Genomic DNA, 16,212 nt, shown 5'->3' with positions numbered 1-16,212 from the left:
ATTACCTAGAAGAGTCAAGTGCATAGGGACAGAAAGCAGAAGAGAGGCTACCAGGGGCTGGGAAGAGGGGAGGAGGGGAGTGGTGAACAGGTAGAGAGTTTCAGTTTGGGAAGATGAAAACGTTCGGGAGATGGACAGTGGCTGTACAACAGTGTGAATGTACTTAACATGTCACTGAACTATATACATTGGGCTGGCCAAAAAATTTGTTTGGGATTTTCATCGCATCCAATGGAAAAGCCCGAACGAACTTTTTGGCCAATCCAATACTTAAAAATGGTTAACATGGTCATTTTTATGTTATGTATATTTCAGCACAATACTAAAAAAGTAAAAGTCTGTGTCCTGCTCCCACATCCACAGAGAAGAATTAATAAATTTAAGCTACATACGGGTGTAAATATCAACCAAAGGAAAAGTCTGGCTGACTTACACTGCAACGACACTGTGAAAAAAATTTCATAAAATATGCATTAGCATCCATAGTTAAGGAAAAACTCACAACTAAATTAGAAATTTAAGAAATACTGTAAAGATGATTATATGTGTATGTGTGTGTGTGTGTATACTCTTTCTGTGAACAGGGCAAATTCCTCAATTGCTAGAAAATATAATAGGGCCTATTTCTAAAAAAACCAAATTTTATTTAAATTCATCACTAGGGCTAACCAACTGAAAACTATGCTAATTGGGAAGACTCACAGCTGTTGTTAAATCTTGGCTCAAGGTCCTCGATGATGGCTCTCTTCTTCTGCAGCTCATTATTGGCCTCGTGCAGCTTCTCTCTGTGACAAAATATGTAACACTCTTACCTACTACTGTTTTGCATTTTTTCACTTGAAATGAAAGATATAAGTTCTTTCTTTATGGGATACACCAGCATAGCACACAAGTGCTATGAAACAAAGATGAAAAGACTAATCCAACATAAACATATTTTCTAAATGACTAAAAGATAGAGACAAAAATCTCAGAGTTTGAAATAGTAGTCATTCTTTTATATAAACCTGCACAAGAGTTTAGAAATAACTTAATGATCTTTATCATTTCTAGGAATAAGGATATTGTAAAAATTAAATTTAAAACTTTGCTCAGGTTTTATAATGCAAAACTCTTGTTGCAAAAAAACTGAAGCTCCTAAAATAAGAATAGAAAGAACAGTACATGCCAATAAAAAAGAATAAATTAATGGTACATGCACCCATGTGGAGAGATATCATAGAATAATGTTGAATAAAGTCAGACACAAAAGGATAATACTATATGATTTTTTTATATGAAGTTCAGAAAGTGGCAAAACTAACAAAGGGTGATAAGAGATGAGCAGTGGCTAGTCTGGGGATGGAATCAATTAATTAAAAGAGAGAACAAAGAATCCTGGGGTGTTGCTGGAAACATGCTATATATTGATCTGGGCCACCTGCCTATGTTGGAAAACACTCATCTAGCTGTAGACCTAGGGACTCAGGATTTGTAGACTTTACTGTAAGGTATATTCCAATAGAAAAGTAAAAGAATGAATGAACAGAAGTAAGTTTTTTCCTAGCATTTACATAATGTGTAATTCTCTATACTATTTAGCGTGGCACTCTGTAATATGAGAGGGAAAAAAAGGCTGGGGAAAAAAAGGCTGCAAAAACTGGAAAATACAGAAAAACACGAAGAAAAAATAGAGTACTTTGTTATGTCTATTTCTGGTCTTTTCTATGCATAATACTTTAATAAATCTTTGTTGAGGGTATACACACACACACACACACACGCAGACATATGTTACACAAAATAAATATATACAGTTTAAATAAGAAAAACTAAGCCCAGTGAAGAAAAAGGTTAAGAAATAAAAATTATCCCAGAACCTTAAAAATCCCACGTGTTCCTATCTCTTTCCCAGCGGTAACCAAAATCAAGAATTTTAGCCATTCTCATGATTTTTGTGATGGGCCTCTGTGTATATTCCTGAACACTACATGGCTTAATTTTGCCCTATTTTTACTTTACACATTAATTATACTGTATGTACTGTTCTGTGACCTCTGTTTTTTACTTAACACTCTGTTCTTGAGATTCATTTATGTTCATGTGTTAGCCCTGGTTTATACCTTTTTATTGCTGTACAGTGTTCTATCGTTGGAATATATCTCAATCTATTTATCATTTTACAGTTGGTGATATTTGTACTGTTTCTGCTTCTCTGTGATTAAGAACAATGTTGTTTCTTGTTAAACACACAACTTGTGAGGACAGAGGTGTGTCCAGACAGTACCCAGTGTTCTTGAGCTCCTATGTTGTTTCTACTTCTGGCCATGAAGCGATGGATAACTGTTACTGCACTTGCTCTCCTGCTAAGAACAAGTAGGAAGCTGGGCAAACTATGTAAAACAACTGTTTCAGAAAGTGGACAATAGGCAGTACAAGATTCTGATCCTCAGAGAAAGAAAACAAGAGTGGGAACCCCTACGATCTCTCTGGCTTTCTGTCTGCAGTCAGGGGGAGATCACAGGAAGGGTGTGCCCATCCCACTGAGCTGAGGACAAAGAGATTAGAACGTGGGGAGGCAGATGCGGCTAGAATTTGTGGGGCACAGAGTAAGAGATGAAAGAGCCATGTAAGAAAAGATCACCATAAGTTGGCATATGGGTGCGCTTCAGTGTTTGGATTAATACTAAATTGCGTGTTTCTAGGGATGGACACCGTGAGGTTTGTCAAGGGACAACTGCAGAAGAATCGAAAATTACTGGGGCGCTGAGAGGGAAAACCCCCGAAAGTCCACACATTGAGCTCCAACTAGTCAGAGCTGGGTTCTCACTGAAACTGAGACATTTGGTAGGGACCTCGAAGTACAGAGCTTTTCAGCTGGGGATAATTTCACCCCCTTGGGGCTGTCTAGAGTTAATCTTGATTGTCACAACTTAGGAGGGTGTTGCTGGCTTCTAGTGGGGAGAGGAAAGAGACACTGCTGAATATCCTACAACGCACACAACCACCGCCTACAACAACAGCAAACAAATCATCAGAGGGAAATGAATAATAACTAAATAAAACACCTTATAGTCACTTTTTAAAAATAAATGTTTGAAACTGACAAAAAAACCCCAATGTTCTTTCACACTTTCTTCTAAATGTCTCCTGGTAAACACGGACCACAGCATCTCTAGGAATCGAGGGTATACACAGAAACGTAGAATCAATGGGTTACAGAATATATGCATGTTGCAGTTTACTAAATAAACTGATGTATATCCCTACCAGCAGTGGATGAGATTTACCAGCACTCAGCATCTCTGGCAATACTTAGTACATCTGATCCTTAAATTTTACCAATTTGTTGTGTGTAAAATAGTCTCGTTGTAGTGTTAAATCTGCATGGTCATTCATCTTTTGAGATGTCTGTGGGCTCTGTGGTAGGCTGAACTGTGTCTCTGAAAAAGATATGGTGAGGTCCTAAACCCCGGAACCTGTGAATGTGACACTATCTGGAAATAGGGTCTTTACAGATTACTTAGTTAAGATGAGGTCATACTGGATCAGGGTGGGCCCTAATCCAATTACTGGTGTCCTTATAAGAAGGCCACGTTAAGATGGAGAGAGAGGTTGCATCTATACACCAAGGAACACCAAGGGTTGCTGGCAGCCACCAGAAGCTAGTAGAGGGGTATGGAACAGATTCTCCATTAGAACTTCTAGAAAGAACCAATCCTGCTGATACCCTGATTTCAGACTTCTAGCCTCAAGAACTGTTAGAGAATACATTTCTGTTGTTTTTAGCCTTGCAGTTTGTGGTAATTTGTTATGGCAGCCACAGGAAACTAATTCAGGCCTCATCTTCACTAATAAATTCTTTTTGATGAAGATTTTTACCATGTAAATGAACACAGAACAATGGTCAGACAGTAGTTTTATGAAACCACAGGTATTCTATTTTCTGCAATTAAGGGATGGGAAATGAAAAAAGGACAGAATTCAACACTAAATTCTCACTGCAGGTAACCTCACAGTGGCTGGAAGGAGACAGGTGCTGTTCTAGTATTTTAAGAACCTGCCCAGTGTTAGACTTGCCCTAGGAGCGTCTCAGTTTCCCATATAAGAAAGGAAAGAAAGAAGGAAAGAAAGGAAGGAAGGAGGAAAGAGAAAGAAAGAAATTAAGATAGCATGCAGCAAACTGCCAGACTACAGAATTCTTCCCAGTGATCACTATGGTACCCAGGATGTCTGTTTACCGCGGTCTAACCCTGTAACGCTCCACCAGGCTGGCGATCCATGGGCACCCACACGCAACGTCTGCAAGAACAGAGTTTTGCCAGGAAGTGATAGGAAGGATTACAGCAGTTACTGGGTGCAAGAAAAATTACAAAACACTCCTAACATTGTCAGCCTCAGATATGGAAGAAGATTTCTTCTTCATGAGAAAACAACTGTAATATTTAAAAATTTAATCTTTTAGATCAAAAAGTCACGTTCAGGTATGTTTGCAATTCAAGGAAATGTTTGAAAATCTGCTACTGATAAGCTTAATAATACTTTAAAACATTTACATAAAAAGGAAGCTTCAGCTGGCCAGACTCTAGAGCTGGAAAATTCAGCCCGCGGCCCGTTCCTGCATAGAAAGCTTGGTTGGGACAGTCACCGCTCTGGTTTACATACTGCCTGTGGCCACTCTCGAACCTCAGAGCTAAGTGGTTGGGACGCAGACCACTGTTTGCAAAGCCTAAGGCAACTACTCTCTGTTCCTTATAGAAAACATTTCTGACTGCTGATCCAGAGGGTCCCACACCCCTAACTGGGATCGTTCAATACTATCGTGAAGATATAAAACCCTGGAATCTCACTTGAGACAAGAGTTCTAACGCAGTAATTGTTTTGATTTGAGGACCTGGGGTGAAGATGAGCCTTTAGATACTATGAATGTCTCTTATAACCTTCTATACCTTCAGGGCCACCCACGCCACTGCCTAGATACTCTGTAACCACCAACACAAAACACTGATGTTTCACTGGACAATGTAACAATGAGCCTCAATAGCTTTTATACTTACAGATGTTCTTCAAGCTTCTTTTTTAGAAGAACTGACTGAAAATGGAAAATGAAAAATAGTTTATTACTTAACATTTTAACTAATAAATTAACTAATTAAAAAAATTAAGACTACAGTAGTAAATGACTGAGTGAGCCCTCCGTAAGTTCTCTGGTCAAAGAGCTGAAAATACACAATGTGCCCAAGTTTCTTTCTCTTTGATACGGGACGACAGCAGCCTGTAAGTGCTGACGGCGACCAGTATAAACACCCACGAACTGTAGGTCGGAGTTCTCTATTCATAGTCAGGGAAGCGAATCAAAAAGCCACTGACGTACAGACCTAATATTCCTGGATGCAACAGGCAAGCAGAACTCTAATAATAATAGACTGTCCCTAAGACACTTTTTATCTGCTGTATTTTCCTTGCATCATGGGATCAACTTCTGTAAACACTTACTGAGTTAATCAGAAGTTTCTGATATGCACAGGTTGCAAACAGTTAATGTGACAGGATAGGAACGTGAAAGATGGGGTATGCACAGCATTTAATATGCTGGAGAATGCAGCTTTGACTGGGTTATTTAAAAAAAGAGTCTCCTGAGAAGCAGGAGATCAGATCTGACCTAAAATAAACGAAGAATACCGGCATTCCATACAGGACCACCAGGTTCCATAATTAAACTCAACGCTTGTAGGGTACACATTACTAATGAATTCTGTGAAACAGTTCACGTTGAGATAAACAGTTACATAATTAATTCAGCCAAACCCAAATAATACGGACTTAGGAAACAAACTGTCCAATCAGTCAAGAGCAGCACGGAGGGGAACATACCCGTCACTCCGGGCTCCTCCATTTTCAGTCCCCTGACTTGATAGTGATTACTGTCATCGCTTATTCGAGCCCATTCTGACACAGCTCTGGAATATTCAAATGCACTTTTTTTGCTGAGTATGTCACCTACAGCTAGGTTAGTGGACCACAGTGTCCTCTACCACTGCTTCCCCCAAACACAGAGAAAGATTGATAACCCTGTTGACTTTTTATTTTTTAATAAATTTATTTATTTTATTTATTTATTTTTGGCTGCGTTGGGTCTTCATTGCTGCACGCGGGCCTCTCACTGCAGTGGCTTCTCTTGTTGCGGAGCATGGGCTCTAGGTGTGAGGGCTTCAGTAGTTGTGGCATGCAGGCTCAATAGTTGTGGCTCGAGGGCTAAGAGCGTAGGCTCAGTAGTTGTGGCGCACGGGCTTAGTTGCTCCGCGGCCTGTGGGATCTTCCTGGACCAGGGCTCGAACCCGTGTCTCCTGCATTGGCAGGTGGACTCTCAACCACTGCGCCACCAGGGAAGTCTCAACCCTGTTGACTTTTGATTACTGCTCGTTCCTTCTCCAGTACAGAGGGTAAAATGAAAATACTTTAAAAAACACCTTAGCTTTAATTGTGCATTTCTGTCTTGATTAGGCTCTAAGCAAAATTAATTTTTAAATCTGAGATAATATATAATAAAATGATTATGTCATGAGCAGATTAATATGCCAGGCACTCCCTCAAGTTTGTCACGTGCACTGTCTCATGTCAACCTCACAACCGTGAGTGATACCAGCCCCATCTCATGGCTGAGGGAGGTGAGGCTGGGGAGACATTCAGGGGCTTTCCAGAGGCAGATCCCAAATTAAAACCCAGGCCTGCCACACCCTGGAGTCTAGGCACAGTCTTCACCTCCAGAGAAGCCTCTCCAGTGGAAGACTGTTACTCTCATAAAATGCGGCAGCAGGAGGCCAGACTATGACAGCAAGCTAGCTTCAAAATACTTTATAAAAACAAACTAGTTAGAACAATGGGGGTAGGAGTGGGATGGGAAAAAAAAGGAGCAAAGATCCTTTTAGTCTGACCTGTTAGGTTTCTGATATCCTTAAAGTATCTTAATTGTAAAGGGCATAAACCTATAAGTAATCTTGGTATATTCCTTTTGCATAAAACCCCTGTTAATTTAAAATTTCAACCGTATCAACTATGATGGCAGATAATGTATAAATCAAAAAACTCTTCAGTATATAGAAATGAATAGGAAGCCATACTTACAATAGCCTTGAGCAGAAACCATGCCAAGAGACAGAGAGGACATATTAGTATGAAGCAAACACAGCAGCCAACAGAAGGAACGATTTAGTAATTCATGAACAGAAGTAAAAGACACGCATTTTGTTTCAAAAATGTACATTTTTCTTTCTTCTATGGTCTCCTCATCCTGTCTTGTTCTCTGGAGTTTTATACACTTGGCTAGCTCAAATTATCCATATGCCTGGATATAACAATGCTTTTCTGCTTCCAAGCTAAAAATAAATGACATAAAAATAATAATAAAAATGTGCAACTCACGCTACTCTGACTTAAGGTCACATGAAAGGACTGTGCTTTTGGTAACAGAAATGGGCAGAAATTACGTTGTTCTTTAGAGAGGATCACTTCCACTTGGCAGGTTGCTCTGTGCATTACATATTCCTGAGAAGCAACACTGGAGGTTGGGTGAAAAGAGGGCAGACAACACTGAACACCTGCTGCGGGAAGAACCACACGCCGTGGGTCACACTTCTCTCCACATTATGCTGAGCCCGCCTTCAGGACGAGGCAAGCTTCTATCTGAATCTTTACAGAGAAAACAGCTCTGAGAGAATTTTCAAGAATTTAGAGCAACACATCTCATTAGCATCTGAGCAGTCAAATAAATTGCCTAATTTATGCAAATAGTACTTTTAGGCCTGGGAACTCATTTCTGAAATATGGCCTCTTAAAGCAATGACACACAGCATATTTAATTAGATTTGATAGCCACAGGGATACCTAATCCGGTTATGTAAACACTTTTTTTTACAGAATAAATACCTTTCTGTATGTTTAAATCTAAGTAAGAACAGCAAGTACGATGGTTCTTACGCTCTAACACTAAGGCGGAGTGGATCCTGATGTTTCGCCATTTTTACTTCCCAGCATCTGCACACCCGTCCCCTCTCTACCGTAACAAATCAGCAGAAAGTCTCCTCAACGTTTTCGAGACCAAAACGAAGTCTACATTTACCTCAGTTTAAGGGACCTAGTGATTTCACTGAACTAAGAAACGTTACCCGCTTTGGTTCACTGCTAAGACCCTCTTAGTTTTACTAGTATTTTCATACACGAATGGTGGTTTTGCTTGTGATTTAGCATTCCGGATAAAGGCATGCTTGAAAGTAAACCATGGGATTTCAAACTAGTTCCATTTTAATAAGGGGATGGTGTGGTTTAAATGTTGGTGAGAATTTTAGGAACTGGGAATCAATGTGGGGGTCTAAGAGGAACTACCACCATCAGAGGATAAACTACAGCCCGTCATCTCAGACAGCACGCTGCCAACATAAGCCAGATGGGTGCGTAAGAAACTCATAAAACTAGGTCACCAGTGAGCTTTTTATACCTCACACTCTCAGGTTTTAAGTAATATGCTGTCTTGTTTTTACACCCTCTTACGTTACTAAGGCTGGACGGAACTAGATGTGTCTACAGTTTTGACGTTGAGTGCCCCAAATGACTCTAACAATGAAAACAACCAAATAGGTTTATACTCAAAAGCCAGAGTTCAGAGCCAATTACTCTGGCAAAAGGAAAAAAGTTACCACCTGACTGAAGCAAAGATTAAACTTCAGTTGTTATCCCCTCTTCACACTGGTTCTGAGCCCTTTTACAGGTGCAGCTCTATGGTACACAGCTCAGTAAATGTAAGGGATCTGCAAAACATGATTGATTTACGCCTGCATCAGGGCCTGACTACTACGGGCTGCCGCAGCTCACTGCGAGGGGCGGTGAGCATGGCGAGGTGGGGAGGACCCTGTTCCCGCCTCGGCACACTTACTCTTTTCTAGGTGAGTGCCCGCCAAGCAGGCAGGGCTAGAGCAGAAGGGCAGAGTGCTAAGGGGATATTAAAATAGGGCAGCACGCTTCTATTTGAGAGAGAGAGAGAGAGAGAGAGAGCGTGCGTGCAAGCGGGGGCAGGGGAGCGTGTGTGTGAGAATGTGCGTGTGCGTGTGTGCGTGCGAGTATGTGTGTGTATGTGTGTGGCGGGGGGCAGGGGGAGAAAGAGGGATTCATAAACCTAGAGATGGTAGGATTTTAGAAATGGCATTATTTTCTTAAAATCAAGTTTACAACAAACGCTGCTACTTGGACGTGCTAAGTTTCTATCAGCATTTTTTTTTTTTTTTTTGACCAGAGGCAAAAACCTATACTCTGAATACTGAGGTGAGCACATGCAAAACATAAAACCCCAATTAATTCTTTAGCTGATAACTACAAGTGAACTTCTAATTCCCAGCAGGGTGAATCTGAAAGTGACAGTAAAGTACCGTCTGGTCCTTTTTATAAGGAATGTTAGTAAAAGGAAAACACTGTTTCTTTTCTATAACCACTATAATTACAATTATTTTGATACAGACCATCAAACAAAAGTTATAGCTTTTCTTAACGTTATGAAACTGTTGGACCATCACTGGTACATAGTAAGACTTACATCTTCTGCCTTTGAGCCTTGATCCTGTAAAGATTTTTGCAATTCTTCGACTTGTGACTGTACTTCCAGAAGTCTTTGATTCACCAGCCTAGAAATCAAAGGTACATTAACTTTCCAAGTTCTGACTAAACTTATGCCTTTTGCCTTAGGTTTTCACATTGGCTAGAGAAACAGTATAATGAGAAAAACAAAGTCTCATGTTGTAGTCGTAGTAGCTCACTTTTCTGGTTGTTTTTTGTATTGCTTAAAATTTCTATGATGATATCCAGTGCAGTGTTCTGGTGGACACATTTTGTTGAGCTGGTATATTTATACACATATATTTATCTGAAATTCACTTCACTGTAGGTTTATTCAAACTGAGCGTCAGGCACACACTCAGCACAGCGCTAACAGACCCTTGCACTCGAACTTAGTGGGGAGACAAAATGTAAAGAAATAAAATACGAGCTCAGTACTTCAACACGGCACACAGCCGTACACACAGGAGTGACGGCTGCTCAGAGAAGCCAGGACTGCACCTAACTGGGTGGAGGAGGTGGGCTTCGCTTGAATGGAGACCAGACAGTAAATAAAACGCTTATGTGGTTAAGGGTGGAAAGGGGATTCAAGATCGAGAATTCAGCATGTCCAAAGCGCACAGAAAGGGAGCGGGTACGAAGAGTTTAGGAACTGTATGGCTGAAGACCAAGTTATGAGGCGAAGGAAGGCTGGAGATGAAACCAGAGGAGAAAAGGAGAGGCTGGGACACCCCTCTGAGAAATGCAAATGTATTTTTATTTATCCTATAATCGGGCCTAAAATTTTGTTGGGATGGGAATAGCCCAGCCAGCCTTTAAAAATGCTGATTCTGGAGCTCAATCCCCATAAATTCTCTAGATCATTAGGATGCAACATTCAGGTGACCAGTAGGTCTTGGACGATGTGGAAGGATCAGACAGCGTTTCAGAAAGATCATGCTGGTGTGAAAGTGGAGGAGACCGTCTGGGAAGCCCCACCGGGGCTGGCACAGTGATCACGCCTCCCCATGAAACAGAAGGGGGTAGAGGCGGGGTGCACGGAAAATGCAAAGGAATACAAGGAGCGAAAAGTAACTTAGGAGTCTGGTCTGAGCTACCAAGGACCATTTACTGAGCAAGGGAATACAGGAGGAGCAGGCTGAGAAAGCAGCACAATGGACTTCATTTGGTATTTGTCGAAAATGAAGTGATGAGAGATGCCTGTCGAACAGCTGGACACCTGCACCTGAAGCCCAGCGGGAGGGCTAAGCCGACCCTCCAGACCCAAGAGCCGTTCGGCAATGACTGAAGCCACGAGCATGAGTAACAGTGGCCAGAAAGAATGTGAACCGGCTCGGAGGAGGAACAAGAGGGGCCACGGCAGACCACCAAGCAAAGGGCTGAAAGAGGAGCCTCGTCCTGGACAGTAATCCAAGGACTGGGAGAGACACAAGCGAGGGCTGTTCCTGAAACGGAGAACAAGTCTGAGGATGGGGACACGATCCACAATGAAAACAGTAAAGAGGCGAGGAGAGATAAAGTCCTAAATGCTCCCCCTGGACTGGCTAGTAAGTACTTGAGTAAAAGCCAGATTGCCCCCAATTAAGGACAAAACAGGGCAATGAATATTTAGGATCCAAATAGCCCAGAAGTTCAGTAAGAAATTTTTTTTACTCAACAAGTGACAAGAAATTCTTACTGTAAACCTCTAGGTTCTATAATTTAGTGAGAATCACAGTAAAAAGGCAATAAATCTATAATAATAACTGATGTCTTTCACACAAAGGAATCTGTTTTTTCACGCAGTGAAAGAATTATCTGAAAACTCATATTCAATATGGAACAGAGGTACATAAGTACGTTGCTAACTGTAACTTTGTTTAATCTTCTCAGGAAGCAATATGAAAAATATATCAAACTATAAGACTATTTCAACTATCCATCTTAGACATTTTTGAAATTTTTCAGTCAAAAAATATTGTTACTAGGTGGAAGCCATCGTAAATGTCATAAAACATAGTCTAACGTATCGATTAAAGCATGGAGCGTAGACGTACACACACATGTACGAACCTATAAAAATATATGTAAATATATACGAAAAAATTTCAACTACAAAATAAATGAGGATTATAATGCTGACCTCATGGGGTTATTTAGAAAACTAAGTGAGATAATATGTAAAGGGTGTGCACATAGCAGGTACTCTATAAATGCCTCTACTTTCTTTCTCCCCCTTCAAGGGTGTAGTTAATCAACATTTTAATCCAAGTCTAATTACATATAGTTGTCAAGGGGGTGTAGGGAGAGGGCGAGCTTGAGATCACAACCTACTCTGAGAGGGAAGGGAAGGAGATCACACGTGCTTCCAGAGAGCTCCCCAAGCCGTGCCAATACGGCTCCACTCTCGACTCTTCCTGCCTCTCCTTACATTGCTTCAGGGTCAACAGGTATTACAGATTTTAACAAATACCAACTTGTTGGGAAAACTAACTGGAAAGGACTTTGGAGGTTTACTACAAACCTCTCCTTCTAAGGTGACACATGGTGGTGAGCAAATTGTATTTAAGGTCATACAGTTATGAGACTAAGTAGAACTGAAACTCTGCTTTCTTGGTGCTAACCCGGTGGTGTCAAAGAGTAAGAGGTTAAGGTACAGACCAGGTAATGTAAACAGTTATTAAACTCAGTAAGAACAAACTTAGGATAACTCACTTAAGAGAAAAGCATCCTGTGAGGAGAAGACAGGGGAAAAAACGTTTTATAAATGTGGCAGAAGATAAACTGGCAAGAAAGAGGTTAAGTAGAGGCTTTGGAGTCTGGTAGCCTGGGTCTCAGCCCAAATCCCTACATGTGTAAAACTTTAATAAAGTAAGACCACATGTTTAAAACACTTAGCACAATGTCTGGAACAACACTGGAACATGTTTGGAACAGCAGTTTAATAAATGTTAGCTCCTCTTATTACTAGTATTACTGTTACAGATCATAATACCCACAGATGGCTATAATCTACAGGTAAGCTATCATCAGCGTTGTAATTTAATAAACAAACACAGCTGTAAATAACAGGGATTTAGGAGGTAACCAGTCATCTACATGCACGAGTCCTCTACGAATGACAGCTAGCTGTTCTATTTTGAAGGAGAAAGAGTAATAGCTGTAAGGTCTGTGAAAAACAAGGCAAAGTGTTAACAGAAAACGTTGTAGGTGTTGATTCACTGATAAGAAATTAGTGTTGGGAGAAGGCTCTCCCCACTAAGATGCTAAAAGACAGTGGAGGCCAAGGATGAAGGGGGTAACTCAAGGTGCTCTCACCATGGGCTCTGCATGATTGCCTGCTGTTTTCTACAATTCCCATTCCTCCTCCTTCTCTTTTTCCACTTTTTCTAAGTATTTTTAAAAAGTATTCATTATCTATGCTCCTAAAAATTGATATAGGGCTTCCCTGGTGGCGCAGTGGTTGAGAGTCCGCCTGCCGATGCGGGGGACGCGGGTTTGTGCCCCGGCTCAGGAGGATACTGCGTGCCGCGGAGAGGCTGGGCCTGCACGTCCAGAGCCTGTGCGTCCAGAGCCTGTGCTCCGCAACGGGAGAGGCCGCAGCGGTGAGAGGCCCGTGTACCGCAAAAAAAAAAAAAAAAAAAAAAAAAAATTGATATAAAAATGTCTCCTTACGTTTATGCTTAATTACGCTCTAATAATCACCCTGGTATTTACACTGTTTGCTGATTCTCCCTCAGCAGCTTTAAAAATTAAAGTTACAGGAAGAAGGGTAGGATATGTAAAACTATCATAACAGTTTTGACTCTCAAGACTACTCACACCTGGGAAATGTCAAATCAATCAGGCAGAATAAGCGAAGAATCTGTAATATCACATAAACTGTGAAACTATTTATAAAACTGTCAAATCCCTCACAAATGACAGAACATCACAGCTCTAAGAAAAAGAAAAGACATCATATGTCTGGTATTTAAGAAACATTTCCAGAAAGGAAAAGAATGAGAGGACTGTCACAATAAATTATAAAAGTAGCCCTTGCCAGAGCAAGCTACTGGTTTAAAAGTAGTTTGGATAAACTGCCTACTGCAATACTCTTAAAACTTACAAGCAGAAAAGTGATGTTTTGTTAAATATGCAGATTCTAAATTCTCAAAATAATTGAACTGTTCATAAGATGGATGACTTCCTATCAGAGTCACAAGAAATAACAGATTAAAAAAAAAAGCCCTATCAATTGAATCATGATGGATCCTACTGTTTTCCTCATACCAGTCAATTCTTTGAAACATTAGCTTGTAAAAACAGGGTAAACTCTACTAATATAAGCATGACTATGAAGTAAAATTGTCTCGAAAGACTGAATAAATCGTGACTTTTTTTAATCCTCTAGTTTTAATTAGTGATTAAAAAGGGAAAATGGTAGGACTTTGGTATCATTTTGCCAGAAGAGCTAAAGACGGGAATGCTATTACAGAGACACTATACTTTTGGGCAAATATGCCCATAAGTGGAAAAGTGGAAAAAAGTACTCTTGAAATGAAATGGAATAACACACTTTCACTTTTCAAACCACAACTCAAACCTTTGTTTAAGGGAATCAAATCAAGGTAAATAGAGAAAACCTGTGTCTAAGCTGCTGCCATGTGCCTCCTACCTGTTCTCTGTCTCCAGTTCATTTTTCCGTAGGCTGGCATCATCTAGAAGGCTCTGCAATAAGGCGATTTTTTCATTGTCTGAACCCTCTTGGTTAATTTTTAACATCTTATTCTCATGCTGAAGACGAATAAGTTTCTCCCTGAGAGCAGAAGCAAAACGGATTAACGTAGTTACCAAAATCCAGCTATGCACTGTTATAGATTTAATACACAGAGCAGAAATGAAAAACAAAGTACCTGGAAAGAATTTAGCTCCTGTTGTAACTGGCTGAGACATTATATTTCAGGTCTTAAGCACTTTCTTTTTAGAATGGACAATCTGAAGATAACAGAATCCCCATATAGCATGACTTGTAATGAATGAGGTTTCAAAATCCTATTTCCTTTCTGATTTAAGCATTTAAGCTGTGAATGATTTAAGCATTTAAGCTGTGAATGCACCTATGTATTTGTTCTTTGGTTCTCGTCAACAAAACATCATCTCTAGTGCTATGCTCTTACATTACCAATAATTTGGTGGCAAGATGTAACATTCAACGAAGAATGCCTTCAAGACATGCAGTCCACCCATTCCTGTAGATACGGTAAAACTGTAGTCTTGTAACAAGACAGATTATCAGAGCCAGGTTACTGGACTGCATTGTTTTGGGCTCTTTGCGTGATGCCACATGCTTACACTGAGGGATGCTAAAAGCAACAGCCACACAAAACTTGCCACTATGAATACTGCAGGGATGATATAATTGAACATTAATTCACATGACGATATCATTGAAGATATACGTCTTGAAGATAGAATTCGTCCTTTATGTTAGAGAGGGTCATCTCTAGAGGGCCGCATGAAGAAGATATTACTATCCATACCAGATGCTATGAAAAACTGTGCTTCTCATGGAAAAAGAAAAAACAAAAGCGAAATATCAAACACACACAAAACATTCTGCTCTTATTTTGTAAACACTGTAAACCTTATAAAGTACTTTAACTTTTGCTACTGAAAAGATGAGAGTCAAGTCTGTAACCCAACTCAAGCAGTTACACAGAACTTGATATATTTTGTAAACTGAAAAAAATGACTTCATCATATTTGTCAATTACAAAGTAAAACAAGCTCATTGTAGGGTGAAAAAGATAAATGAGAAGAAAATACAAACCCTCCATAACCCTGCAGTGCAAAATAATTACTGCTGAAATACAGCCTTCTAACTTTATGCATACGTACAAACATGCAAACAGTTGTAAAAATGAATCTCACAGTACCTGTTACATTGGTATCTGCTATTTATACTTAACTTTTCACAATCTTTTCATAGCATTAAATTTTATACTTTAATATTTTAAATGACATGTTAAAATATATAGACGAGGGCCTCCCTGGTGGCGCAGTGGTTGAGAGTCCGCCTGCCGATGCAGGGGATACGGGTTCGTGCCCCGGTCTGGGAGGATCCCATATGCCGCGGGGCGGCTGGGCCCGTGAGCCATGGCCGCTGGGCCTGCGCGTCCGGAGCCTGTGCTCCGCAACGGGAGAGGCCACAACAGTGAGAGGCCCGCATACCGCAAAAAGAAAAAAAAAAAATATATATATATATATATATATATAGACGATCATTATTTAATTCACGCCCAATTATTGGGCATTTAGATTATTATCAATTTTGAACTTTAACATGTTATTAATGATTAGCTTTATAAACATCCTTTTGTGTATATCCTTGGGTATTTCCTCAGAATTAATTCTCAGAAAAGTAATTTTTCTGTCAAAAGATAGGCACATTTTTTAGACAACATACACATTCTGCCAAACTGCTCAAAAGAAAAGTTGTACAACCACAAGAAAAAAAATTTTTTGGTAATTATGTGTGGTTATGGATATTAACTAGACTTAATACGGTAATCATTTCACAACATACACACATAGCAAATCATTATGTTGTATACCTAACGCTGTTACACAGTGATATGTCAATTATATCTCACTTGAAAAAGATTGTAT

General features: G+C 40.1%; 1 protein-coding gene across 1 annotated transcript in view; it reads right to left on the bottom strand.

Annotated features, from left to right (window-relative positions):
* The window catches only part of HOOK3 (hook microtubule tethering protein 3), a 97,877-nt gene that overhangs the window by 9,286 nt on the left and 72,379 nt on the right, over window positions 1-16,212 (bottom strand). Inside the window, exons 15-18 of the mRNA XM_060086225.1 lie at window positions 14,219-14,359; window positions 9,563-9,650; window positions 5,037-5,071; window positions 703-785 (exon numbers count right to left, since the gene is read on the bottom strand). Of these exons, the coding sequence (XP_059942208.1) occupies window positions 703-785; window positions 5,037-5,071; window positions 9,563-9,650; window positions 14,219-14,359 (347 nt within the window). The remainder of the gene's footprint in view (window positions 1-702; window positions 786-5,036; window positions 5,072-9,562; window positions 9,651-14,218; window positions 14,360-16,212) is intronic.

Source organism: Mesoplodon densirostris, chromosome 20, assembly GCF_025265405.1.
Source record: "Mesoplodon densirostris isolate mMesDen1 chromosome 20, mMesDen1 primary haplotype, whole genome shotgun sequence".
Lineage (NCBI taxonomy): Eukaryota > Metazoa > Chordata > Mammalia > Artiodactyla > Ziphiidae > Mesoplodon > Mesoplodon densirostris.
This window is presented reverse-complemented; position numbering and strand designations above follow the sequence as displayed.